Source organism: Arachis hypogaea, chromosome 2, assembly GCF_003086295.3.
Source record: "Arachis hypogaea cultivar Tifrunner chromosome 2, arahy.Tifrunner.gnm2.J5K5, whole genome shotgun sequence".
Taxonomy (NCBI): Eukaryota; Viridiplantae; Streptophyta; class Magnoliopsida; order Fabales; family Fabaceae; genus Arachis; species Arachis hypogaea.
In genome coordinates, this window is record NC_092037.1 from 24540404 (window position 1) to 24568003 (window position 27600).

General features: G+C 34.2%; 1 protein-coding gene across 1 annotated transcript; it reads left to right on the forward strand.

The window, feature by feature from the left end:
• The first annotated feature begins 5219 nt into the window (after positions 1 to 5219).
• LOC112723155 (uncharacterized) lies at positions 5220 to 26325 on the forward strand. Its single transcript, XM_025774412.1, has 12 exons — positions 5220 to 5224; positions 5311 to 5547; positions 5638 to 5756; positions 5871 to 6101; positions 6276 to 6484; positions 6893 to 7306; positions 24679 to 24684; positions 24804 to 25018; positions 25286 to 25302; positions 25622 to 25644; positions 25831 to 25927; positions 26210 to 26325. Exons 1-12 carry the CDS (start codon positions 5220 to 5222, stop codon positions 26323 to 26325), a joined length of 1689 nt encoding a protein of 562 aa, XP_025630197.1.
• The last annotated feature ends 1275 nt before the right edge of the window (positions 26326 to 27600 follow it).

A 27600-nucleotide genomic window follows, 5' to 3' on the forward strand; every position in this document is an offset into this window, starting at 1 on the left:
AATATACTTGAGAGTCGTACCACCGTAATATCATTGACTTATGACTCGAGCATAAGGATTTGAATATTAGGGTGTTACAGCAATTATTATGACCTCATCAGTCATGAGTCCAGAAACTACAATAAATTCTTAGAAGATTCAAGGGATCAACAATAGTCAGAATTGAGATAGAATACAAATCAAAAGGCGGATGAAATATGATGGAAAGTGGAGGATTCAAAGGAGAACAACCCTAATTTTTGAGGATTGGAGGGAGGAGTTACTCACACAAGAAAGAGGCCTTCACTTTTTAGCCTATTAAAATCTTTCTCACAACTTCCTGTTGGAGACCAATTTAATACGATTCTAAATCAAAATTACATACACTACCATTCACAACCAAGCTCATATGACCAAAATAATGCCAAAACAAGTTGCTTATGCCTACTAATAGAACTACACACTTTACACATCCCACCCAAATACCCCATTGTAATATGACAACAATAACATAACCCAGTTTCAACTACAACTTTCAACCCAAGATCAACTAGCAAACACAATTAACTTAAACTCCACACAACCAATATATCTTCATAGTCAAAATCTATCACTTTACTCACCACGCTGATCACATCACCAAATTCAACATAAAACCAATAACCTAAACACCACCCAACATCAAACCACACAACCTAACCCACATTACACAAACACCCTTAAAACCTTAATAGATTTTTAGTAGTTTGGAAGGTTCAAAAGTTTTTAATTGGAAAGCAATAAGGCAATAGAAAAAGACAGTAACAAAAGACAAAAATTGAAACATCTTGCAAGAAAAGGAGGAATAGGTGAGAGTACTAGTAAGATGGTTGATGTTAAATGAACCACAGAAGCTTTGGAGAAAAGGATGAAGGACATGGAAGAAGAAACAAAAGGAGAGCAAAAAACTGAAGCGAGTGTGGGTTCCAACCATTTAAAGGCACCCATGGAGTTTTGAAGATGATGGCGTGGAATTGTCGGAGTTTGAAAAAATCCCTAACAGTTCACCACATGAAAGAGACTCGAGTTTTCCAATCCCCCAAGGTGGTTTTCTTATGTGAAACCAAAAACCTACCTCATTTGTGAAAAATCAATTGAACAAATGTGGTTACAATGCATGTTTTTGTGTGGATTAATAGGAACAGTAGGGAGAAGAGCTATTACATAGAAGGAGAAAGTTGAAGTGGAAGTTATACGGTGTGCACAATACTTATTCATTTTTTTTGTGATAGACCAGGAAAGATAGATTACCTAAAAGATAATAGGAGTGCATCTCCACATGATTAAGCTAAATCAGAATAGGCAATATGAGAAACTATTGGAGTTGATCGGTACATTTGGGGACATGTATTTAATAATTGGAGATTTTAACGCAATCCTAACTTATAAGAATGATGGAGGCAAGAAAAATCTCCACAAACAATCTATAATTTCTTGAATTTTTTTAACAGAGCTCTATTAGTTGATATGTATTAAATTGATTTAAAATTCACAAAGTGAAATAGAAGTTGCCGAGAGAGATTGGCCAGGAAAAGGATAGATAAGGATTTACTTTCGCTAACTTTGTGCAACGACCCAATTTTCAGCACGTCATGATCATACTGAAAATAAGGTGTTACTAATATACTTTTTCTTTTATTAACTATTTAATATTGAGTCTCTACACGTTAACTTGTCGACAATTTTTAGAAAACAAAATTCCTTTTTATTTTGTTTTATACTTGAAGATCAAAGATATCAAATAAACATATACTCGTATGATTACTATTAATATATAATAATTATTCATACAAAGCTCAAATATAAAACTTATCCCTCTGTAAAAATATAACACTTGAAAGAAAGTCTTAATCACATTGACAATTCATCAACCACAAACAACATTTTTCAATCATCGCAATAACTAAGTAAATCAGTAACATAAGTAATACACATAAACCCAATACACAAATATCTCTCCTTAATACATTACTAAGTTCACAGCATCAACAAAATATCCAATCAAGTACACAAGCAAGTCACCAAGATAAACAACACAATCACAGAAAAATAAAATAAACAACCACAATCAAATGCAAATGCGCAAGCAATCTGATACATGCCTGTCCCTAGTGCAAACCATGAGCTCACGCGTTGGTTATCTATCCGTAGCCTGACATTACCCGGAACAAATTCCAAATATAGTTTCTCCAATGAATCAATTAGTACGGGTTTACATGGAAAGGTCCACGTCAGTTAGATACCAAAACCACACGGGTTTACCGGTGTCAGTTAGGCTAAAATCATAATCATATAATTGCTATAGCATATGTGCATTTAGTGAAAAACAAGGTACCATATGGGTAAAACCATATAAGTCAGATACCACTTGCCTTTAAAGTGGGTGTCCCCACTTAGCAACTATGCCCGACTAGTATATTTTTTCTAACTGGGGTCTCTACCCGATCAATACGTTTCTTCAATTGGGGTCTTTACCCGATTCATACGATTTTTCGAATGGAATTTCTCTTAGCATCTTGGGGCTTTCTTATAATTTCGATATCTTAACATAATTATTTCATTAGCAACTTATATTCTTAATTATTTTATTAAGTCCACTTAGTCTAATGCCTTCTCGGCGACCAATTTTCTGTTCAAAACTAAAAATATCAAATGGACTTGAAATTATACAAACTTTATATCCATGCATCCAGATCGAACTAAAGTTTCTAAAAAATTTTGAATTATATTTTTCTGGGTGGTCTAGCTCTAGCTATTGAAGAAATAGCACCTTGTTGTCTTGTTATGTGGTTTTACATCGCGAAAAATTTGCGCACGATCCATCTCTTTTAATGGGTCAAACTATGCATTATAAGATTTAATTTAAATCTAGTTCCATAGCATTCGAGTTAAAATTGAATTTTATAATAAATTTAGAAGTTCTAGCTCTGCCATTAAAATTTCAGAAAAGCAGTAAGGAGCAAGTTTTTTAGAAAAATTGGTAAAAATCCAATTTTAACCTGATTCTTTTGAATTTTTTTTGGAGACATACCAAACTTATCTAATTTTCATTTAAAATAAGTTTTAGTTTTATATCACTTAATATGAGCAATTAATATTGATGGAAGTGATGTCTTGTTTTCACAAATTAGTTTTCTGAAAATCCAGTGAGCAACACACCTTTCAGGTAACATTATTAATTCTACAACATAGTTATGAACCTGAAATTTATGCTTAATTAAACTAAACACATAGAACTTCATAATTCTGTTAGTTACAACTTAAAACGTTAAGTAAATCAAAAGTTACACTAGTTGGAAGACAAAATTTTAAAAACTGAAAAACAGAAATTTTAGCACAAAACACCAAACTTTGAAAAATCATATCTCCCAAACCACTGTTAGGAATACTGAGGTTCAATAAGAACCTGTTGTCTAACGGTGGAAGTACCAAAAATATTTTTTCACAACCTGTCCGATTAGGTAGGCAATACCAAAGATACTTCAAGTAGCAAATAATTGGCAGAACTTAAATAATCAAACACCAGAATTTTATCATGAAAAAATCCCCAAAAGAGGGACAAAAATTTATGAGACCTAGTCCAGTAAAAACTTTCACTATCAAAATAATGGGTACATAATTAGTCTTTCTAATGGCACTATGGCATCTCAACAATCAACAAAATACATCATCAAAATTGATGGAATCAACATAAATCCTCCATAAAAGTGGGTATCTTAAATCAGACAAGAGAGAAGATAATACAACTAGCAAGTTATATTGATATATTCTAATGTTCGTCTCTACACTAGAAATAACATACTAAAATTTCATAAGAAATGGAGCAAGTTTACCGGTTCAATCAGATCAAAATGGCATGCTCTTTTTCCCAGTTTTTCTTTCTTTCAAAAGAATGAAAGGAGCTTCTCTCTTTTGTTGGCTTCAAGCCACTTCTCCTTTCTTTTATTATTTTTTTTGTTTTTAACTTGTAGGTCCCACATAGTTGGGGAGCCACCAACAACCACTTAAAAAAATTCTTAAAATATTTATGGTCTATCTAATCTAAACATCTTAAAGTTTATTAGAAAAATAATGTGGTGTAGAAAATATGTCTAGATTTTTTCTAGTTTTCACGTCACGTTGCTGCCCAAAATTATGCAGAAATTCTACAGCATCACTTCCTAATGTTCAACAACTAATTTTGATTCCCTTAATGTTCTAACATATAACAATTCAACTATTCTCATTCCTTATCATTATTAGTTCATATTTCTAGCGACTTCATAGCCCAATAGATTCAAATCAATATATGTTTCGTGTGTTCTTAATTAGGCCCTAAGAGCTCAGCTCTTTTTATCTCATCAGTAATCATTAATAAGGTTCCTAGCAAACATACATACTTTCACAACTCAACAACATTTATCATTAATATCATTGTCATTAAATATTCCATCACACATATTCAGGCACGGACCCAAACATCATGGTGGGGGGGGGGCACTTGCCCCCACTCTGATTTGATAATTTTAAACAAATTATATATATATATATATATATAATATAATATAATATAATATAATATAATATAATATAATATGCCCCCATTTTAAATTTTAAATGACCCCACTACAAATAAACTAAGCCCAATTATTAAAAGCCCCAAATCCGTTTTATCTTTCTATTATTTTGACTATTAACTAACCTAATTATATTTAGTCTTCTTCTATTCTCAAATTCTAGCTGTCACTCATTTATTCTCTTAAACCCTTTTCTTAGTTTCATATTTTCAATCTTCTTTTTCTATTCTTTATCTAGTGGTCATCTTTGCTTCATCAAAAGGTAAATTTTAAATTTTCTATTTTGTTTTATATAGCTCTTTATGACTCTATGTATCTTTCAATTTCATTGTTTATCTTTTTTATATTTTCAATTGCAAATTTTAATTCAAATAATTATAATTTAGGTATTAATCTATTTTTTATTCTCTTCATGAATTTATATATTTTATTTTATTCTCAATTTAGTTATTCTTATTATTTATTTATTTATCTTTCGTTCTATTCTATTATATGTAATTATATTGCATATAAATTTTTAAAGTGAATTGATCACTCCATTAGTCTCTTCTAATAAAAAGAAGTTCTTAGAATTCAATGTGGAAAGTCTGGTAGCTGATCCTAGACAACGACCCAAAATTTCAAATTATGATCCAAATGACAGGGATGAAGTTAGACGAGCTTATTTGTAAAAAGGTCCTTGTCAACCAAGAGAACATGATTTTCCACAAACATATTTTGGAACTTCTCTCCGTAGATTTAATGCTGATTGGTTTGATGAATTTGGCAATTGGTTGGAATATAGTATTTCAAAAGATGCTGTCTTTTGTCTTTGTTGCTATCTTAGGAAACCTGATGGTGCGAGTGGTGATGCTTTTGTAAAAGAGGGCTTTTCAAATTGGAAAAAGAAGGAGCGATTACAAACACATGTTGGAAATCATGATAGTGCTCATAATCATGCTCGAAGAAAATGCGAAGCACTCATAAAGCAAAAGTAACATATTGAAGTTGTTTTTCAAAAGCATTCAGATCAAGCTAAAAAAGATTACCGAACTCACTTAACAGCAACAATTGAGTGCATTAGGTTCTTATTGCAACAAGGATTGGCGTTTCGTGGTGATGACGAATCGCACAATTCAAACAATCAAGGTAATTTTTTGGAGCTTCTTGACTTTCTTGCTCAACATAATACAGAGATTGATCGTGTTTTCAAAAATGCTCGTGGAAACCTTAAACTAGTAGCACCTAAAATTCAAAAAGATATTGTTAGAGCTGCTGCAAGTGAAACTATTAAAGTTATTATTGATGATCTTGGAGATAATTTATTTGCTGTTTTAGTTGATGAAGCTCGAGACATTTCTGTTAAAGAGCAAATGGCTGTTTGTTTGCGGTATGTGAATAAAGAAGGAATTGTAATGGAGCGATTTCTTGGCCTTGTCCATGTTTCTAGCACAAATGCGTTGTCGTTAAAAGTAGCTTTGGAATCTTTATTAGCAAAGCATAGTTTAAGCTTAGCAAGAATACGTGGACAAGGTTATGATGGAGCTAGTAATATGCAGGGAGAATTTAATGGCTTAAAAAGTTTGATCTTGAAAGAAAATGCTTGTGCTTTTTATGTTCATTGTTTTGCTCACTAACTTCAATTAGCACTTGTGGTTGTTGCAAAGAAATAGGTTGAAATTGCACTACTTTTTAATTTGCTTGCTAGTTTTTGCAATATTGTTGGAGCTTCTTGTAAACGTAAAGACATGCTTCGTGAAAGTCAAATGCAAAAGACAATTGTTGCATTACAAAACGGAGATGTTTCTAGTGGGCGTGGCTTAAATCAAGAAACAACATTGAAAAGGGCAGGTGATACTCGATGGGGCTCACATTATGGTACAATACTTAGCTTGATTTCTATTTTTTCTTCCGTGATAGAAGTTCTTGAAGTGATTGAGGAAGATGGAAATAATCCTGAACAAAGAGCTTAAGCATGTCAATTATTGAATCATATTCAATCTTTTGAATTTGTATTCAATTTACATTTGATGAAAAGTATATTAGGAGTTACTAATGAGTTGTCTCAAGCTCTACAAAGAAGTGATCAAGACATTATAAATGCTATGACATTGGTTAAAGTATCCAAGCAACGATTGCAAAGTATAAGAGACGATGGTTGGTCCTCTTTGCTCAATGAAGTTTCACTATTTTGTGATAGTCACAATATTCTTGTTCCAAATATGAATGAGATATTTGTAACACAAGGAAGATCAAGGCGCAAAATCCAAAAAGTCTCAAACTTGCATCATTTTCAAGTTGAATTATTTTATCAAGTGGTTGATAGACAACTTCAAGAGCTCAACAATCGTTTTACAGAGGTAAATACCGAGCTACTTCTTTGTATAGCTTGTTTGAATCCAAGTGACTCATTTTTTGCATTTGATAAGGAGAAGTTGCTTCGTTTAGCTGAATTTTATCCACATGAATTCTCTTCTACTCAACTTTTGGCACTTGATAGTCAACTTGAGAATTTTATATTGGATATGCGTCTTGATGATCAATTCTCAAATATAAATGGAATCAGTGGACTATCTCAAAAATTAGTTGAGACAAAAAAGCATGTTGTTTATCCATTGGTGTTTCTTCTATTGAAATTAGCTTTGATTCTACCTGTGGCAACGGCATCAGTTGAGAGAACATTTTCTACTATGAATATCATAAAGAGTCGACTTCGTAATCGAATGGGAGATGAGTGGTTGAATGATTGTTTGGTTACATATATAGAAAGAGAGACATTCAATCAAGTTGATAATGAAATAATTATTCAACATTTTCAAAATATGAAAACAAGAAGAGACGTACCTTCAAGATTTGAAGCGAAGAAAGTTAGCGGCTTGATAAACCCCATTTGTAGGGTTTATCTTGTGCTTGATTTAAGGGATTTTATGACCTTTTACCCACATTTATTCAATGAAATAGCATGGTTTTACAACTTCTCCCTTAATTGGGCTTAAGAGTGAAAACATGCTTTTTAGGGCTTAAAATAGCTAAATCTAATTCTCCTTGATTCCATTAGATGCCTTGATATGTTTGTTAAGTGATTTAAGGTTTAGGAGGCAAACATTGGATCAAGGGAATGAAGAAAGAAGCATGAAAAGTTGGAGAACTCATGAAGAAATGAAAGAACCGGAAAGCTGTCAAGCCGACCTCTTCGCACTTAAACAACCATAACTTGAGCTACAGAGGTCCAAATGATGCGGTTCTATTTGGGTTAGAAAGCTAACATCCGGGGCTTCGAAACGATATAAGATTTGTCATAGTTGCTACATGTATGGTGGCGCGCACGCGCATAGTACGCACACACGCCGTTGCTGCCACCTGGTTCACTTAAAGCAAAACGTGGCCAGCGATTTTAGAAGCCTTGTGGGCCCAATCCAACTCATTTCTGATGCTATTTATGCCAAGGATTGAAGGGAGAATGAACATACTTTCATACTTTCATACTTTCATTTCTGATGTTAGTTTTAGAAGTAGTTTCTAGAGAGAGAAGCTCTCACTTCTCTCTAGGATTAGGATTAGGATTAGGCTTAGTTCTTAGATCTAGATTTCAATTCACCTTCTTCTACTTCTATCTCTCAACTTTTTGTTGCTACATTCATATTCTTCTATTCTTTTGTTGTAATTTCCTTTATGTTGTTCTTGTGTTTTTGTTGTAGATCTACTTTTGTTTCTTCTACTTTCTTCCAATTCAATTCAAGGTAATTCATAATAGATGTGTTTCTTTTGATTGTTGTTATTAATTCTTTTCAATAATTGTTGTTAGATTCTACTCTTGTTATCAATTTACTATGCTTTTCTTTTGTACCCTCCAAGTGTTTGATGAAATGCTTGGTTGGATTTTAGAGTAGAATTTTATACTCTTGGCTTGGAAAGGTAACTTAGGAACTCTTGAGTTACTAATGTCCAAGTAATTGATGATTGGGGGCCATTTACTCTAGTTCTCACTAATTGAATTAGTGGAGCGTTAGGACTTATGGACTAGGATTGATATAGCTCATTTGACTTTCCTTTACTACTAGTTAGAGGATGATTTAATGAGATTAATCCTTGCCAATTCTCATATTGTGGTTAGTGATTAGGATAGAGATCCTTGACCACCAACCCTTGCCAAGACCTTTTTAGGCCTTAGTTTACTTTCTTGCCATTTATCTTTCATGCTTCATATCAAAACCCCAAAATAACTCACAACCAATAACAAGACACTCTATTGTAATTCCTAGGGAGAACGACCCGAGATTTCAATACTTCGGTTTACAAATTTAGGGGTTTGTTTTAGTGACAAACAACTTTTTGTATGAAAAGATTATTGTTTGGTTTAGGAACTATACTTGCAACGAGAATTCATTTGTGAAATTCTAAACCATCAAAAATCTAATCATCAAAATGGCGTCGTTGCCGGGGAGTTGCAATGGTGTTATGTTATTGGTTATTATATATATGTGAATATTGTGAATAGCTTGTTAGTTTTTGCTAGTCTTAGTATTTTGTTTCATTATTTCTTATTAGTTTTTATTTCTTATTCTCTCTTGCTACCATGAATTCTCATTTTGGCTATGAGTGTGATTACAACTATGTTGTAGGAAGTGGAGATTACAATGAAGAAGTGTATCAAGGATGGGACAATCAAGGGTGGAAAGAACCATATGCTTATGATCAATCCTCATGGCAACAACCCCCACCAATGCACTATGAAGAAGAGCCATCCTATGATGCATATCAATCCAATGGCTATGGTGAATCTCCTTGTGACTTTCAAGAACCACCACCATATGCCTATGATCCATATCCTCAACATAACTCTCAACCACACTCACAAGCCCATTTTCACCAACCACCTTCATATGACCCTAGTCCATATCCATCCTACCAACAACCATATGAGCCATATGAACCACATATAGAGCCACCACCATTCCAACATCAACATTTTCAAGAGCCACCTCCTCCACATTATTACCAAGATGAACCACCCCCAATATATGAAAATTTTCAACCACAAGATGAATTCTACCTCCCACCACAACCCCACATGGAAGAATATTCATGTCCATCGATCCAAGACCCATATGATCCCTATCATGATATCCAAGTGGAACAAGAGTCAAGGGATCGTCTCAAGGAAGCATTGGATCAATTTCAAGCAACCATGGAGTGTGTTGTGCAACAAGTGGAAAGAGTGGAGAATATTGAACCACCACAACTCTACCAAGAAGAACCACCTTCCTATTATGAACCCTTTCCCCAAAATGATGAACCCTTCCACCCACCCCAATCTCTAATGGATGAAACCCTTGGTGTTCTTGTTCAAGGGCAAGAAGAGATGAAAAGGGATGTGCAAAATTTCATGGCCGCCTTGGATGCGGTAACAAATCAATTAGCCTCCCAATGCTTGAACACTCAAGGAACTCCCATGGCTACATGTGGAGAATCAAATGAAGAACATAGCATGAAGGAGAGATTGGAAACTCCAGTGAGAAATGAGGGAAGTTGCTTTGTATTAGAACAATTGGAGGAAGCTTTAATTGTTGAAGACAAGGAAGAAGTGGTAGAAGACTTAGGAGATGCGGAGCCTCCATGGGAACATAGAGTTGAAGAAAACCCCTCCAAGATGATTGAAATTGATGATAGGGAGGAAAGTGCACACCTTCCAAGGCATATTCCATATGAAGGCTTGGATGGGATAGAGAAAGAATTGAGTTCCCTTGGTGATGAAGATCAAGCATCAAGTCTTAGTGGTGAAGAATCCTTTGAGCATGAAGAACCTTCTCCGGTTGGATTTGAAAGCGTTGAGGAGGTAAATTTTTCTCACCCTCCCTATTACGATTTGAGTAAAGGAAAAGGTTTAGATAAAATTGTTGAACAAAGGATTGAGATTAAGAGATCTTGTGAAGAGGTGGAAGTCCCTAGAAATAGAAGAACGAGGGTTGGTTATGCTTTGTCAAGAACTTTGGAAGCATCTTTGCCTAGGTTGCCATCTACATCTTCATTTGAGTGGGTGAAATTCATTTCTATTAGCTTCATTATCCCACTTGAATATGGTTTTCTTGAAACGGATGGCCAACTTAGGGAAGTTTGTAGGATGAAGCGTAAGCGGAAAAGGTTTTGTGGTGTGCGTTGCAAATCAAGGCTCATTATGGTTGATGCATCAAACATGAGATATAAAGGTTGGAGTAGTGCTCAATTAGATGGGCTTAGGAGAATTGTTGGCCACTATATAGAGAATTCACCTTACTCACCACCCGGTTGGACTAATAATGATGATCAACCTCAAGACAGGTGTGAAAGTGTGGGATCCCGGATTACAAGAAGAGGACCAACCTTGGGAGCCCCAAGCTTGTGAAGAACTCCATCAACACTTGGCTCAATCCATAAGAAATCTTGGGGCACAATGGAGAACCAAGCATTGGTGGGAGTTCCAAGATGAGTACAAGCACAAGCCACCTTGATGAGGAGCTCCCCATAAGTCCAACTTAAGGACAATAAACAAAAGTGCTAGGTGGGAGACACCCCACCATGGTAAAATCCTTTCATTTTCTCTTTTGTACATATTGGTAGAACTAGTTTAATTTCATGTTTAAATTAGTTGGTTGAGTTTAATTAGTATTTTATCATGTTAAATAAGGTTTTAAGGTGTTTTGGTAGCTGTTTGGAGGTTTAGAATGCTTGGATTGGTGCAAAAACATAGAAAAATTTTGAAAAACAGAGCACCATCCACGCGTACGCGCACTGCGTGCGTACGCGTGCATCTAGCGTTTTGGACCATCCACGTGCGCGCGCCATGCGTGCGTACGCGTGGATTAAGAAGTTCCACATTCCATATATTTTTCAGAGAGTTATGCCTACGCCACGCCAACGTTGTGCCTTTGGCACAACCCCACTTGCGCGCACGCGCACATGACGCGTACGCGCCACTCTCGAAATAAACCATCCGCGCGCGCGCGGCATGCGCGTGTACGCGCGGCATGCGCGTGTACGCGCGGATTTCCTTCCTTCACCACATTTCTTTTCTTCTCCTCCTTCCATTTCTTTCCTTCTCCTTTCTTCTTCTACCCCTCATCCAACACTTCCAAACACCACGGATAACCATTTATTTTAGTTGGTTAATTAGTTAGTTTTCATTTTATTTTCTCTCTTTTCATTATAAGTGTTGGATTATTGACTTTGTTTACTATACATTGCTGCCCCTTATTGCCTAAATGCTATTTTAGCATGAATGTTTTTAGATAATCTTTGTTGGATTCTATGATTGAGGTTATATTTAACTTGGTTTTGAATTTTTCATGCTTACCTTTTGAAAATACCAAGTGATGAGAATTGCCTTCGAATTTGTAACTCTTCGTGAATTGCATGATTTGGCCACCATATAATTTGAATCCTTTTCCTTGATTAGGCAACCTCTTGATGGATGATGTTGAGCATATACCTTAATGCATTGTATTTCATGATCATACGCATCCATATGTGTTTAGCTTGAATGCTTTCATGCTTCTTTAATACTTGTTTTACCTTACAAGTTCACTTAAAGCATCTCAAGCACACTAGAATGAGTAAAGTGCATGCTTCTTTTGTGACATAGCTTTTTATGCTATTGTGTGTTCTAAACCACGCAATTTAGAATTCACACACTTATTTGTCATTAATGTCACACTAATTCACTCACTCATTTCTAGTGATTTACCTCATTCCAACAATGTATGCTTCCTTGCTTTTGTTTTCTCATCTTATGGTGTTATATTTTTGTTTTCCATGCACAATGCACCACAAGCAAAAACAGAAGCAAGACTAAGAACACGCAGCAATCCGGAGACTCGCCGTACCCCCTTGCTCATCTTTGAGTGCACCGAGGACGGTGCAAACTTTTAAGTATGGGGAGGTTGTCCAACCGGTCGGCGATTTTAGGTGACAAGTTTTTAATTCCAACACTTTTGCATTTCATTCTAGGATTTTAGGATTTTTACTCGCATTTTCTTAGTTTTTGCATATATATACAAAATAAGCTTAGTCAAAATAATGAATTTTCAAGATTTCTATCTATAGGGCACACCAATTGATTTGAGTGAAAACTTTTCATAGAACTTGCTTGAATTATATATGTTGTGGATCATGTTTTTGAGCTAAGAACACAAGCAAGTGAGACTTGAGCCTAATGGTGTGGTTACATCTTATAACCACTTATTTTTCCTTCTTGTGCGCATTATTCTCTTTCTATGATTGTAATCTTTGAATTGTTTGATTCTATATGTCCATTATTCCTTGTATTCATGCATTTATATGATTGAGGCCATCATTTCATTTAGCTTACTTACCCAAATAGCCTTACCTTTTATCTTCCATTGTTAGCCAATTTGAGCCTACGCTTAACCCACTTGTTCTTATTTTAGCACATTACAAGCCTTTAAGCGAAAAAAAACAATAAAAGTCCTTATTTGGATCTTTGATTAGCTTAGGCTAGTGTATGTGAGTATCATTCAAGTGTGGGAACCTTGGGACATTGGGTGAATAAAATGGTAGTTTTGTATTATTATTGGAAATATTGGGAATTGGGTACATACTCATGTATTGATCAAATGTATAGACCTTATGCATTGATGCTCTTATATATAGAAAGAAAAAATGAGAAAAAAAAAGAAAAGAAAAAGAAAAATAATATGGAAAAGAAAAAAAGAAAAAGAAAGAAAAAGAAAGAAAAAGAAGAAAAAGAAAGAAAAAAAAGGGGACAAAATGCCCCAAAGCAAAGTATAGCTCAATAAAATCAATGCGTAAGTGTTATGAAATGAAAAGGAAATGCATGAGTATGTGGAGAAGTGAAGAATGGGTAGTTGGTTAGAACTTAATCGTATAGGATGTCATAGGTTAGGTGGGAAGTCTAAGCTTATCAAAGATTCAAATCTCAAGCTCACTTAACCAAATATGCATCCTACCTTGACCCTAACCCCATTACAATCTAAGGAAAAGACCTCATGATAGATGTATGCATGCATGAGATATATGTTGATTGTTAGAAGAATAACAAATATTGGAAAGCATGATTAGAGGAGAATTGAGTGAATCAACCCTAAACACTTGAGCGAATAGAGTGCAAACACTTCCGGTGAGGGTTTGATGCTCAATTACATGTTTTCACCTACAATCATCACTCTTCATGCAAGTTTGTAAAAATATTTAATAGCTCAATTCAATTGTGGATTAGACTTGCTAGTCCTTAGACCTTGTGCATATATGCTTCTTGGGAATTGATTTATTTTGACTAAGCAAATTGCATTCATTTAGATAGTGCATATAGGTAGATTGCATTTAGTTAGTTTCCATTGAATAAATGCCATACCCTTACTTCATTCTTGGTTTTAGCATGAGGACATGCTTGGTTTAAGTGTGGGGAGGTTGATAAACCCCATTTGTAGGGTTTATCTTGTGCTTGATTTAAGGGATTTTATGACCTTTTACCCACATTTATTTAATGAAATAGCATGGTTTTATAACGTCTCCCTTAATTGTGCTTAAGAGTGAAAACATGCTTTTTAGGACTTAAAATAGCTAAATCTAATTCTCCTTGATTTTATTAGATGCCTTGATATGTTTGTTAAGTGATTTAAGGTTTAGGAGGCAAATATTGGATCAAGGGAATGAAGAAAGAAGCATGAAAAGTTGGAGAACTCATGAAGAAATGAAAGAACCGGAAAGCTGTCAAGCCAACCTCTTCGCACTTAAACGACCATAACTTGAGCTACAAAGGTCCAAATGATGCGGTTCTAGTTGGGTTAGAAAGCTAACATCCGGGGCTTCGAAACGATATAAGATTTGTCATAGTTGCTACACTTATGGTGGCGCGCACGCGCATAGTACGCGCACGCGCCGTTGCTGCCACTTGGTTCACTTAAAGCAAAACGTGGCCAACGATTTTAGAAGCCTTGTGGGCCCAATCCAACTCATTTTTGATGCTATTTATGCCAAGGATTGAAGGGGGAATGAACATACTTTCATACTTTAGATGTTAGTTACCATTAGTCATAGTTTAGTTTTAGAAGTAGTTTCTAGAGAGAGAAGCTCTCACTTCTCTCTAGGATTAGGATTAGGATTAAGCTTAGTTCTTAGATCTAGATTTCAATTCACCTTCTTCTACTTCTATCTCTCAACTTTTTGTTGCTATATTCATCTTCTTCTATTCTTTTGTTGTAATTTCCTTTATGTTGTTCTTGTATTTTTGTTGTAGATCTACTTTTGTTTCTTCTACTTTCTTCCAATTCAATTCAAGATGATTCATAATAGATGTGTTTCTTTTGATTGTTGTTATTAATTCTTTTCAATAATTGTTGTTAGATTCTACTCTTGTTATCAATTTACTATGCTTTTCTTTTGTACCCTCCAAGTGTTTGATGAAATACTTGGTTGGATTTTAGAGTAGAATTTTATACTCTTGGCTTGGAAAGGTAACTTAGGAACTCTTGAGTTACTAATGTCCAAGTAATTGATGATTGGGAGCCATTAACTCTAGTTCTCACTAATTGAATTAGTGGAGAGTTAGGACTTATGGACTAGGATTGATATAGCTCATTTGACTTTCCTTTACTACTAGTTAGAGGATGATTTAATGAGATTAATCCTTGCCAATTCTCATATTGTGGTTAGTGATTAGGATAGAGATCTTTGACCACCAACCCTTGCCAAGACCTTTTTAGGCCTTAGTTTACTTTCTTGCCATTTATCTTTCATGCTTCATATCAAAACCCCAAAATAACTCACAACCAATAACAAGACACTCTATTGTAATTCCTAGGGAGAACGACCCGAGATTTCAATACTTCGGTTTACAAATTTAGGGGTTTGTTTTAGTGACAAACAACTTTTTGTATGAAAAGATTATTGTTTGGTTTAGGAACTATACTTGCAACAAGAATTCATTTGTGAAATTCTAAACCATCAAAAATCTAATCATCACGGCTAATGTAATTTTTTATTTTTTTATTTGAATAATTAATGTGTATTTTTATATTTTTTAATTTAAATTAATATATCTTTTAATAGTAATGTGTATTATTTTTGCCCCCCCCAACATAAATTTTCTGGGTCCGTCACTGCACATATCATTCAAACAACAACACATCTTTATCATTAAGCCATATCTTTCACTTAAAAACAAGTATATATATAGACAAGCATAACTTCTGCATCAATAAAATAAAAAATCCAGCAGTATCATCAACAAGTAAATACATACTTGGTGCACGAAATTGTGATCTCTAATAATGGCATTCAACTTGGTATGCGCGTCTACTAACTCAGCACTTTCTTCACAACCTCGCACAACTAACCAGCAAGTGCATTGGGTCGTCCAAGTAATACCTTACGTGAGTAAGGGTCGATCCCACGGAGATTGTTGGTATGAATCTCAGTTAGGCGGATTCAAATGGTTTATAATGGTGTTTGAAAATAATAATAATTTAAAGCATAAAATAAAGATAGAAATACTTATGTAAATCATTGGCGGGAATTTCAGATAAGTGTATGGAGATGCTTTATTCCTGTTGAATCTCTGCAACATACTGCTTTCTTACTTTCAATCCTTCTTACTCCTTTCCATGGCAAGCTGTATGTAGAGCATTACCGTTGTCAATAGCAACATCCCATCCTCTCAGTGAAAATGGTCCAAATGCTCTGTCACAGCACGCTAATCAGCTGTCGGTTCTCGATCATGTCGGAATAGAATCCATTGATTCTTTTGCGTTTGTCATCACGCCCAACAATCGCGAGTTTGAATCTCGTCACAGTCATTCAATCCCTAAATCCTACTCGAAATACCACAGACAAGGTTTATACTTTCCGGATTCTCATGAATGCCGCCATCAATTCTAGCTTATACCATGAAAATTCTGATTAAGGAATCCAAGAGATATGCGCTTGGTCTAAGGTAGAACGGAAGTGGTTGTCAGTCACGCGTTCATAGGTGAGAATGATGATGAGTGTCACGGATCATCACATTCGTCATGGTTAAGTGCAACGAATATCTTAGAATGGGAATAGACTGAATTGAATAGAAAATAGTAGTAATTGCATTAAAACTCGAGGTACAGCAGAGCTTCACATCCTTAATCTATGATGTGTAGAAACTCCACCGTTGAAAATACATAAGTGATGGTGGTCCAGGCATGGCCGAATGGCCAGCCCCCAAAACGTGATCAAAGGATCCAAAGATAATCCAGAGATGTAACGTGGTCAAAAGAAGACGTCTAATACTATAATAAAATGTCCTATTTATACTAGACTAGCTACTAGGGTTTACAGAAGTAAGTAATTGATGCAAAAATCCACTTTCGAGGCCCACTTGGTGTGTGCTTGGGCTGAGCTTGAACTTTACACGTGCAGAGGCTTCTTTTGGGGTTGAACGCCAAGTTGTAACGTGTTTTTGGCGTTCAACTCTGGTTCGTGACGTGTTTCTGGCGTTTGACTCCAGAATGCAACATGGAACTGGAGTTGAGCGCCAGTTTGTGTCGTCTAATCTCGAACAAAGTATAAACTATTATATATTGTTGGAAAGCTCTGGATGTCTACTTTCTAACTCCATTAAGAGCGCATCATTTGGAATTTTGTAGCTCCAGAAAATCTATTTCGAGTGCAGGGAGGTCAGAATCCAACAGCATCAACAGTCCTTTGTCAGCCTTCTTATCAGAGTTTTGCTCAGGTCTTTCAATTTCAGCTAGAAAATACCTGAAATTACATAAAAATACACAAACTCATAGTAAAATCCAAAAATGTGAATTTAGCATAAAACTAATAAAAATATCCCTAAAAGTAGCTAGATCCTACTAAAAATTACCTAAAAACAATGCCAAAAAGCGTATAAATTATCCGCTCATCAATATTCCATCATCAATAACATAAGTTCATAATTTCGATTTACCCAACAAAATTTCAACAACGTGACCATCACCAATTACAATACTAAATCATCAAACCAATCACCAATTACAGCTACAAATAAACTCAATTCCATTAATTATTCACAGAAAACAACTATAAACCATTTGCAGTTACTCATTTAATTTTATTGGCATTCATAATTTAAAATTTTTACTTTTAAAAATAAATCTCCTATCTCGATATTGCGTTAACAACTCAATGAGGACAGTGGTAGCGGCATGAATTGGAACAACAACAGCGCCAATCTCCTATAGCAGTGGCAATAACAATAGCTCTGATGCCTCTTACAGCAGCAACATTGTTACAATTTGCAGTCATAGTGGCAGAACCAAGATAGCAATAGCAGTAGAGGTGTCCATCGTCACGTTCTTCCTCTCATGCACATCTGCGATTCTAGTCGCGTCTCTTCTCAAAGTTGATGGAGATAACCACGACAACAACGGGAGAGAGATGACCATGGTAGTAATAACTTGACTCCATCACGTGCTCTTCCCTCCTCCCTGCGACAGCAGCAGCTGGGGTTCGGTGGTGGTGGTTCTTGGGAAAAATTGGTGGCGTCCTCTCTTCTTCTCTCCACGCACGACAACTCCAATCAGCAACAGCAATAGCACGGTCTCCCTCTTCTCCCACCGTGTGCAGTAGCGACACCAATCCCTCCAACCCTTCTCTTCTCTTTTCTTTCTTCTTAGCTCTCCTCTGTATTTCTATCTTCTAGGTGTTGTTGTTATGAATCAACAAGAAGTAATAAGGAATTATATAGAAGAATGAGTGGTGAGGAGTGAAGGAGTGTGACCGAGTGAATAAGGGATAAGCATCACTAGGAGTGAGTCATGCTGATGGGGGAGAAGAAAAGAACGTGTGTGTATGTGTTGGAGAAGAGAAAATGATACGCGTGTATTGGTGAGATGAGTGTATTGTTTCTTGTGTAATTAATTCTAGGATTAGGAAAATACATACTAATAGTATAAAATTTTACAAAATCTTTAGATTAAACTAAATTTAGAATTTAACTATGATACAAAAAATTATTTTGGGAACATATAAAAATATATCGATCAACATACTAATAAAATCAAATAATTATTTTAAATTTAAAACTACAATAATCAAATTAATTTTTTTTATAAAATAAAATTTGAATTCAAAATATTAATTATTCAATTTAAATCATATACTTTTCATCATTTGTAAATTACCAAAATTCTAATTTTAATTATATAAATTAACTCATTCAATAAAATTATATATAATAATCCTAATCAATTTAAATTTTAATAGTCATAAAAATCAAATTGATGATATCTACTAAAATAGCTTCTAAATAAATAATGTAAACTAATAAAATAGATCATAAATAATTTATAATCAGAGTTTCAAAAATTTGAGTTATTACACTTTACAGGAGGAATATCCTATGACAACAATTATCTACTTAGAAGACAATGGTAGTGACCATAGACTTCTCTTTTTGAGTTCAGTTAAAGGTGGATAGAAAAGGAAGAGACATTTTCGTTTTCAAAAGAGATGGTGCGGATTGGAGATAATTAATAATATTGTTAGAGAAACTTGGCAAGAGAGCATTCACGATTCTCCCATGTTTCAATTATTTGATAAGTTGAAAAAATGCAGATTTAAAATTGTCAAATAGCAAGCCACTGGAGCAAGTAACTCAAGGAGGGATATGGAGAATATAAAAACTTCACTTGCACGTGCTCAAAAAAATCTAGTAATAGTAGATAAAAATCAGATTGTGCTTTTGGAAGAAGAATTAGCTAAAACCTATGTATGAAAAGATAGATTTTGGTAGAAAAACTTAAGAATAAATTGGCTGAAATGGAAAGACTAAAATACCAAATTTTTTCACTTAAAAACTCAAGTCTGGAAGAGAAGGAATAAAATCTAAAAATTTGAAGATGAGGTTGGAAATTGGTGCACTACTTCAAAAGAGATTAGAGCCCGAGTCCAAAGATACTTGAAAAATTTATTTATCTCAGAAAACTTGCAAGACCCCTCCTATAACATGACAAATCTTAGAAGAAAGATTTCTGCTGAAATGAATAGGGTACTAACAAGACTAACTATTGAGGAAGAAATTAAAAAGACAATTTTTTCTATTAACATGTAGACACCCTCTAGTGATGATGGATTCACAGTCAAATTCTTTGAGTATTATTCTAACATTATCAAGCAAGACATATGCAAAACTGTTAAGAGTTTTTTAGAAGAAGACACATGCTTAGCAGTTCCAATCACACTCAAATTTGTTTTATTCTAAAAGTATAAAATGCAACTACAATGAATCAGATTTGGCCGATCAGCCAAATTCTTTGAATATTACTCTAACATCATCAATTTCCATTCCATTTTTTTTTAGCAAAAGGCCAAAAATTGGAGATGTATTGGATTACGTCAATTGCTAACAGAATATGGTGACGTTGAGCTTGTTTAAGATTAAGTGGTGGGTAGTGACGAAATTTGATGTAATAAGAATTCGGGAGAATGATGTTGCGGGATAAAAATATATTGAGTCAAGTGCTTCAAATGATTTACTATTAATTTGGGATGAAATAATGTTTAAAATGAGTCATAGTCATAAAGGGGAGTTTTGGTTGTGTGTTGAAGGGGTCTTACTAAAAATAATTTCAATTATGCTTTCTGTGGTGTATGGAGTTCATACAAGAGAAGAGAAATTTGTTGTGTGGGAGAAATTGAGTTATATTGCAGAGTTATGTCAGCCTTTATGGGAGACTTCAACGAGATTGTGCAGGTAGAGGGGAGAAAGGACGTTGTTAAATTTACAGAGTTTTAGTAAAAATTGATAAAAGAAGATATGCAACTGGTGGACTTTCGCTTAACGATCTTACAATTGGATTGACAGAGTTTTAATAAGATTGGAGTGGTTGAAGATGTTTTCACGAATACAAAATTAGGAGTACAAAATCAGGAGTACACTATAAAAAAGAGAAACACAAAAAATAGTGGATGGATTTTTTTATAATTTTCTTTTTTTTGACTTATTTATTTATTTATTATTGTTCTTGCTTCACTTATTGTGTTGAGCTCTCTTGTTAAAAAATAAACATTCAATAAATTCAGGTTACTTGATTGCATACCAATTATATCATCCACTAATTTTTTATAGCTTATTTGGTGTTTCATTATTAATTAGTTGGGTTTGTTATGATTAGAAAATTATTTTTTTAACTCATATAGTTTTATAATATATTAATTAATAACAGCTTATATTTTTTTATTTTACTTTTTTACGATATCTTCTAATCGAGTAGATTAAAGACTATATTATTATAGTTCTAAATTCTATTTAAATATTTATTATTGGATAATAAATTATTATATACATAAAGTGAGATTCAAATCTCCTAACATTTGTTTAAGCGAATAAATGAACCAATCAATTGACCAATCTAAATTAGTTAATTATATTTTTTATTTTAAAATAAAATATATAATTTGAATAAAATAATTTTTGTATATTATCTAATAATAAAAAATACTTAAATTAATATATGAAATAACATGAGTAGAAATAATTATTTTCACAAATACTTAATATTCGAACAAATAGTAGGCATTTTATTTTACAGTAACGCATCACTTTTTTCTTTATAAGGGTTCCGTAAATTAATGTTTATATATGCACTGAATTAAAAAAAAAAGTTAAAATTAAGTATTTCAAACAAATTTTTTTTAAAGTGGCACTAAGCCATTTAAGAAATTGTTTAAATCAAAATTACAGTCATGCTCATCATATCAATAAATATTATCTTTTTAACTTTGATCAGAGATCTCACTTATTAGAAAACGAGAAAATAAAAAATTGAATCAACAAATTGTAAAACAAAATATAATATTATTTGATCCATTTGTTTCATCGGATATAGCCTACACTGGATAGATAGATGAGATGCTTGTTTGTGGTTATTTAAATAAGAATGAATGAATGTGAGATAAGCTAAGGTCGCCGCTCTGGTTTGCGTGTTATGATGGAAGGTGATAGGTAATAAGATAAGAATTGTCGTTTTTGTCTTTCCAATCTAATTTCACTTTATAATTTTTTTTCTAGGCCTCGCTGATCATTGATCAAAGTATCAAACTAACCCTTATTATGTCTTGACCGTGTCCTTTACGTGTACGACTTCTTTTCCACAATTATTTTAAAAATTTTCAATTAAATAAACTCAAAAAGAAAAATACTTAATTATTCAGAAATTATTTTTAATATGAAAGGAAAGATAGTGTTTTGGTTGAATATTGATATTTGGAATATATTATAATATTATGAAAATCATTCGACACGTTCCTTACGTGATGCAACACGTTCTTCACGTGTTGGCTAATATGTTGCCACATGTCTAACACATCCCTACGTGTTGGCCAGAATACTGCCATGTATCCAACACGCCCCACGTGTTGCAACACGTCCCCCACGTGTTGACTTCTCTTCTATAAAATCCACCCATCTGTAATTACATTAAATAATTTCATTTCCCGAAAAAACACCAAAAATTTTTTCACACACAAAAAATCAGCCATAATTATTTCTATGTGATAGTTCAACTATTTTTATGTGTGTCTTAATTTTTCAAGTGAACTTGAATATTCTAATAAAAATTTTATAATTATTTTTTATTATTAAATAATAAATTATTAAATTTAATTTTTATATATTATAAAAATATTATTATTCTTTTTAAATCGTTAATTTTTTTTATGAGATATCGTGTGCCTTTTAAATCTTTCGTTACGTTGATTTTAAATCCTACTTTCTTAGTGTCATTTAAATGTTTTTTCGTCTAAGAAGTAATCTTTAAATTAGTGCGATAGATATTCATGTTAATTTTAAAAATGTCATAGCTGCAGTGCAATTTATTTACTTAAAAAAAGACAGTATATATATATATATATATATATGTGATAAAAATAGAATATAAAAATAATTAAATACTTTTTATTTATTTAAGTGAAAACCCTCTTTTTTTATTTCCTTATTTTTATCACTTTGTATTGAATAAATTTTTATAATATAATATTTCTACTCTTATTCTTCACTTTATTTTTTCGTTCCCTCAACGACATGTAATTAATCTATTTTTGTCTTTATAATAAGAAAAAATATAAAGAATTAATTTTTAATTAATTAACATTATCTAATTTTATATTTTATAGTTTATAATTTACTCTAAAATTTAAGATAAGTAAAATAATTTTAAAAAGTTAACTAATATTTGCTAAAAAAAAGTTAATTTTCTAACATTACCCTCGTAATAACATAAAAGCAATGTTGGTAGTTTATTTATTTTTTTATTTATTTTAGATGAGAGTTATTAACCAAAAAGTTAGACAGACAAATAAAGAAAAAGAATGGATACCAAATTTCATCATTATATGTTTCTTTAGATAGCATTTGTTTTGAGATATTGAGACAGAGATTCAGTATTATGTTTGTTGGCTCAGAGATTGATACTAAAATTTCTGTCTCTGTCTTCAAAATTCCAATATTTCAGTACTTCCAAAAAGTGGAGACACATGGGACTGAAATTTTTAGAGACGAAGATTGAAACTTTAATAACATTTTATACTTAAAATACCCTTATTTCAATTAATTAATTCCAATTTTACCCTTTGTGCAAATTAAATTAGAGGATGGATAGATATTAGATAGTATGTATAGAAGTCAACTACTTGTAACTTAAGCTATCAAACTACACTACAAGAAAAACATTGAATACTGTCAGATTTATCATCGAATTTAGATTCGTAGAGTAGCGACGGATTTATCAGCATAACGACGTCGAATTCGCAAGGTTAAGTAATTATCGGCGGACTCTATTTTCCGATAGTAAATCTGCCGGTATTATTTGGAGGAAAAATACATTAAATTGGCGCGTCTTTTATCGGCAGGTTTACCGTCGGATTTTTCTGATAGTAACTCCAATTAGTGAAACGCTGCGTTTTGGTGACCCGCAATGGTTTACCGTCGAATTTTTCCGACAATAAATCCGACGGTAAAAGGATGTAAATTCAACTCACGAACCCTTTTCTCCCTCATTCAAAATCATCACCATTATCTCTCTCTCTCTCTCTCTCTAGTGACTATGTCACCACCATTTGCTGCCACCGCCAAGACCACCAAGTCACAGCCCATCTCTGTCGCCGTCAACCCACCGCCGACCCTTCCTTCTTCTCCTTATTCCCCTCTTCTCTCTCTTCGCACTGCCAAACCACTGTCGCCCCTACCATCATCGCGCCATGGCTGCCCAACCTTTAGCGAGTTTCCCATCCTTCAATGACCACCCTTCTGCCACTTCTAGCTTCGGCGACCACAATTCAACCACCGTTTTGCCGTTCTGCATTCTGTGTTTTTTTAACTCTGTTTCTCTTTCTTCTTCAAATTCTATTTTGGTTAGGTTGTTTTATTATTCTAATTTTAGTTAGTTAATTTAGATAAAGTTAATTTTTTATTTTAGTAGATTTTAGATGGTTAGGATAAGTTAGTTTTAAGATTATTGGTTTGTGTTATATTGCTGAAAGTGTTGGAAATTGACTAAATTGATGGATAATGTTGCTGATTTTGTGTTGAATATTATGAATTTGTGCGAATTGATGTTAAAAGACTATTTGTTTGTTGAACAATTGCTAAAATTTGGTTGAATAATATTGGCTTGAATTTGAGGCTGCCAACTGTTACTTAGTTGCGTTGGTTTTGCATCTTTGATGTATGTGCTTGCCAAGTGTTCGTTTTATATGCCTTTATTTCTATTGTCCGTTTTAAATTGCATGTTGTAGCTACCATGTGATTTAGGATGTCTGATTTTTACTTGGCATAGTTAATTAAATCTCGTTGAGTCTTTGTGATACAAGAATGTAATGTGTTGGATATTATTTGATAATTGAGTTTTGTGTATGTATGTTGTGTATAAATGCCAAGTTGTTTGATTGAAGTGTTTTCCACACTTAGTATTTGATTTAGATCCAATAATGCAAATTATGGTTGTATTCTAAGATACTTGCTATTCAGATAATCAAATGTTGAACTTAATGTTGTGGTATTAGTTATGAGAATTACCTAGATATTGTTATGATATGTTGTTGATTTGTTGTGATGAATTTCTGTTAATTGATATGCTATTTGCAGATATGACGACAGGTAGAGGTACTGCGGATTAGGCTACTAGTCATGGTCGAGGTCATGGTAGAGGGAGGATTTCTTCCAATACCCCCAAAAATTTTAGATCCTCTTCCTCTACTTCGACTACCCTAGTGATGTCATAGGTTGCGGGGTTTAGTAGACTAGCCGTTCATCATTGTCCTCCCCTGCCTACGGCGACAACGCCGCATCCTACCACTGAACAGCCCGTAGCCACAGTGATGCCGCCTCTAGCGACAAATGCCATGGCCGCGGAGTCCATCCATGGAAGTGAGGCAGCTGATGCCCCTCCACCACCTTTCATTGTACAGTTGACCATTTGGCCTGATGGCGGCACGGGGTAGGTATCACTTTGAGTTTTGTATATTTTTTGTTTATGGTTATTGCTGAAAGTACCTGAAAATTTATTCTAGTTTAGTAGATTTAGGTTTGAATGAATGGTTTGTATTTTTTTTTGTTTGCTGATTATAGTTATTGCTAAAAGTTCCTGAAAATTGATTCCTGCTTAGTGGATTTAGGTTTATTTGGTTGCCTGATTAGTGTTTTCTGTTTTCTGATTGGTTATTACTGAAAGTTCCTGAAACTTGATTCCTGCTTGTGGATTTAGGTTTACTTGGTTTCCTGGTTAGTGTTTCTTGTTTACTGATTATGGTTATTGCTGAAAGTTTCTGAAAATTGATCCCTGCTTAGTGGATTTAGGTTTATTTGGTTGCCTGGTTATTGTTTCCTGTTTAGTGATTATGGTTATTGCTGAAACTTCCTAAAAACTGATTCCTGCTTAGTGGATTTAGGTATATTTGGTTGCTTGATTAGTGATTCATGTTTACTGATTATGGTTATTGCTGAAAGTTCCTAAAAATTAATTTTTGCTTAGTGAATTTAGGTTTATTTGGTTGCCTGATTATGGTTATGCCATATTGTTTTGTTTATGGGTTGTTGTTAGGTTTGCGCCAAACAACAATACACGTACTCAGAAGATGACTAATGTCATCAAGCTGATGTACGACCATCCCTGACCGAGCTACAAAAAGATCCCTACTGAGACCAAGGAGCGATGGTTTCAGAGATGGGCGTTAATTTTTTTAGTTAATATTTTTAGCTAGTTTATATCTTCTATCTTGATTAACTAATTTTAAAGTTTATTTGTTATAGCTGCACTTTATATTTGACGCTGAGCATGATCTTAACATAAGGAAGATCTTCGACTATATAATGGGTCAGGGGCTCCAGCAAATGCTGGAGGATGTTTGTGAGGGGCAGGACCACCTGACAAGCTGGCTCCAATCGAAAATAAAGAAGGCTCTATTAGTTTATTAGGTGACCACTGAGGGGTTCAGGCATCAACGTCTCACCAACAGAGCTAAGAGGGCATCAGCCAAGTCGTCCAAGTATAATGGCGGCTCAGCGACCTTCATGAAGACTAAAGCCAGACTGGTTTGTAGTAACCTTAATTTTGTTAATAACTTAGTTATCTTTTTTTGCATATCATTACTATGCATCCTAATCATATTGTTTTATGCAACATGTGCAGTAGAAGTCGTTGGATTGCGAGGTGACATTGGCGAAGACATTCAAGTACATCCACATGTTGAAGGAGAACAAAGCGAGATTTCTAATCAGCGGTCTCAGAACCATTATGTGAGTTAATATACATCTGATCTTTTGCTATAAAATTATTAGAGATTAACTGTATATCTGTCGTACTAATCACAATAACACGTGTTACATAAGAGTCCTACAAAGAGAGACTAGAGGCCGCAACTCAGTAGTTTCAGCAAAGTGGGGAGAATGCTGTCGATGGCTCTGCAGCTTCAATCATCAAGCCCGATGCGGGTTGGTGCGAGATTGCCTCAGTGCTGTACAAGAACCACATATAAGGGCTGGGGTCGTTCTTCACCAGCAGTCTTTGCACCTCCACGTTGAGGCCGTTATCAGGCTCTGCCACCAGTCGAGCCATCGAGCCTAAGGAAAGTGTGTTTTTGAGGCTGCAGGTGCAGGAGCTCCAATGCAGCCTTTACCAGCAGGCTCAGGAGTTGAACAATTATCGGAAGAGGTATCAGAAGATCCTCATGCGCGTAACATCTACGGATGAGCTCAGCCTAGAGTGGAGGGAGTCGTTGGAGCGCTTCAGCATATGGAGGCTCAGATGGAGGTGTACCAGGTCCAGATGTGCGCTACTGACATCAACCCTGTTGGTGGCAGTTGTCTTGCTGGTGGCACACGGACATCACCACCTTCTACGCTGCCGACTCAGAGCCACGGGATTGAAGACGATAAGGACGACAAGGATTACCTGGATCTGTAGTTATTAGTGTTTTGTTTTATTGTTTTATTGTATATATTTGATGTACTTGACTTTTAATTTATTTGAATATTATATTATTTATTTTAAATAATATGCTTTCATTATTTACGAATTAACCATTAATTTTGTAAAAAATAAATTTAAATTTAAAATTAAAATTGACCATTTATTTCATTTTTTAAAATGGCATTACCGTCAGATTTACCGTAAGAATAATCCAACGGTAATAGTGTGCAAAAAATACCGTCAGAAAAATTTGTCCGTAACAAATGCGTGAGCATCTTTTCTTTATTTTCTATTTATTTTAATTTAGAATTTAATAAGTTTTTATCTTATTTTAGTGTTTGAAACCTCTTTGGATTATACTTTAAGTTGCTTTGGTATTTTAATTATTTTAGGTGAAGTTCGGATAAGTTTGGCAGAGTTCGTGTGCAAGAAAAGAGAAGAGTTAGGAAGCTATCCATTAGGGCGCTAAACGCCAAGCCTGGCATTTAGTGCCAGCAACTCAGAATGAAAGAGGAGCTTCTACCCATTGGGGCGCTAAACGCCAAGCCTAGCATTTAGCGCCAATGATCCGAATTCACACCTCACCAAAGGAGCAGCTTTTGTTGGATTTA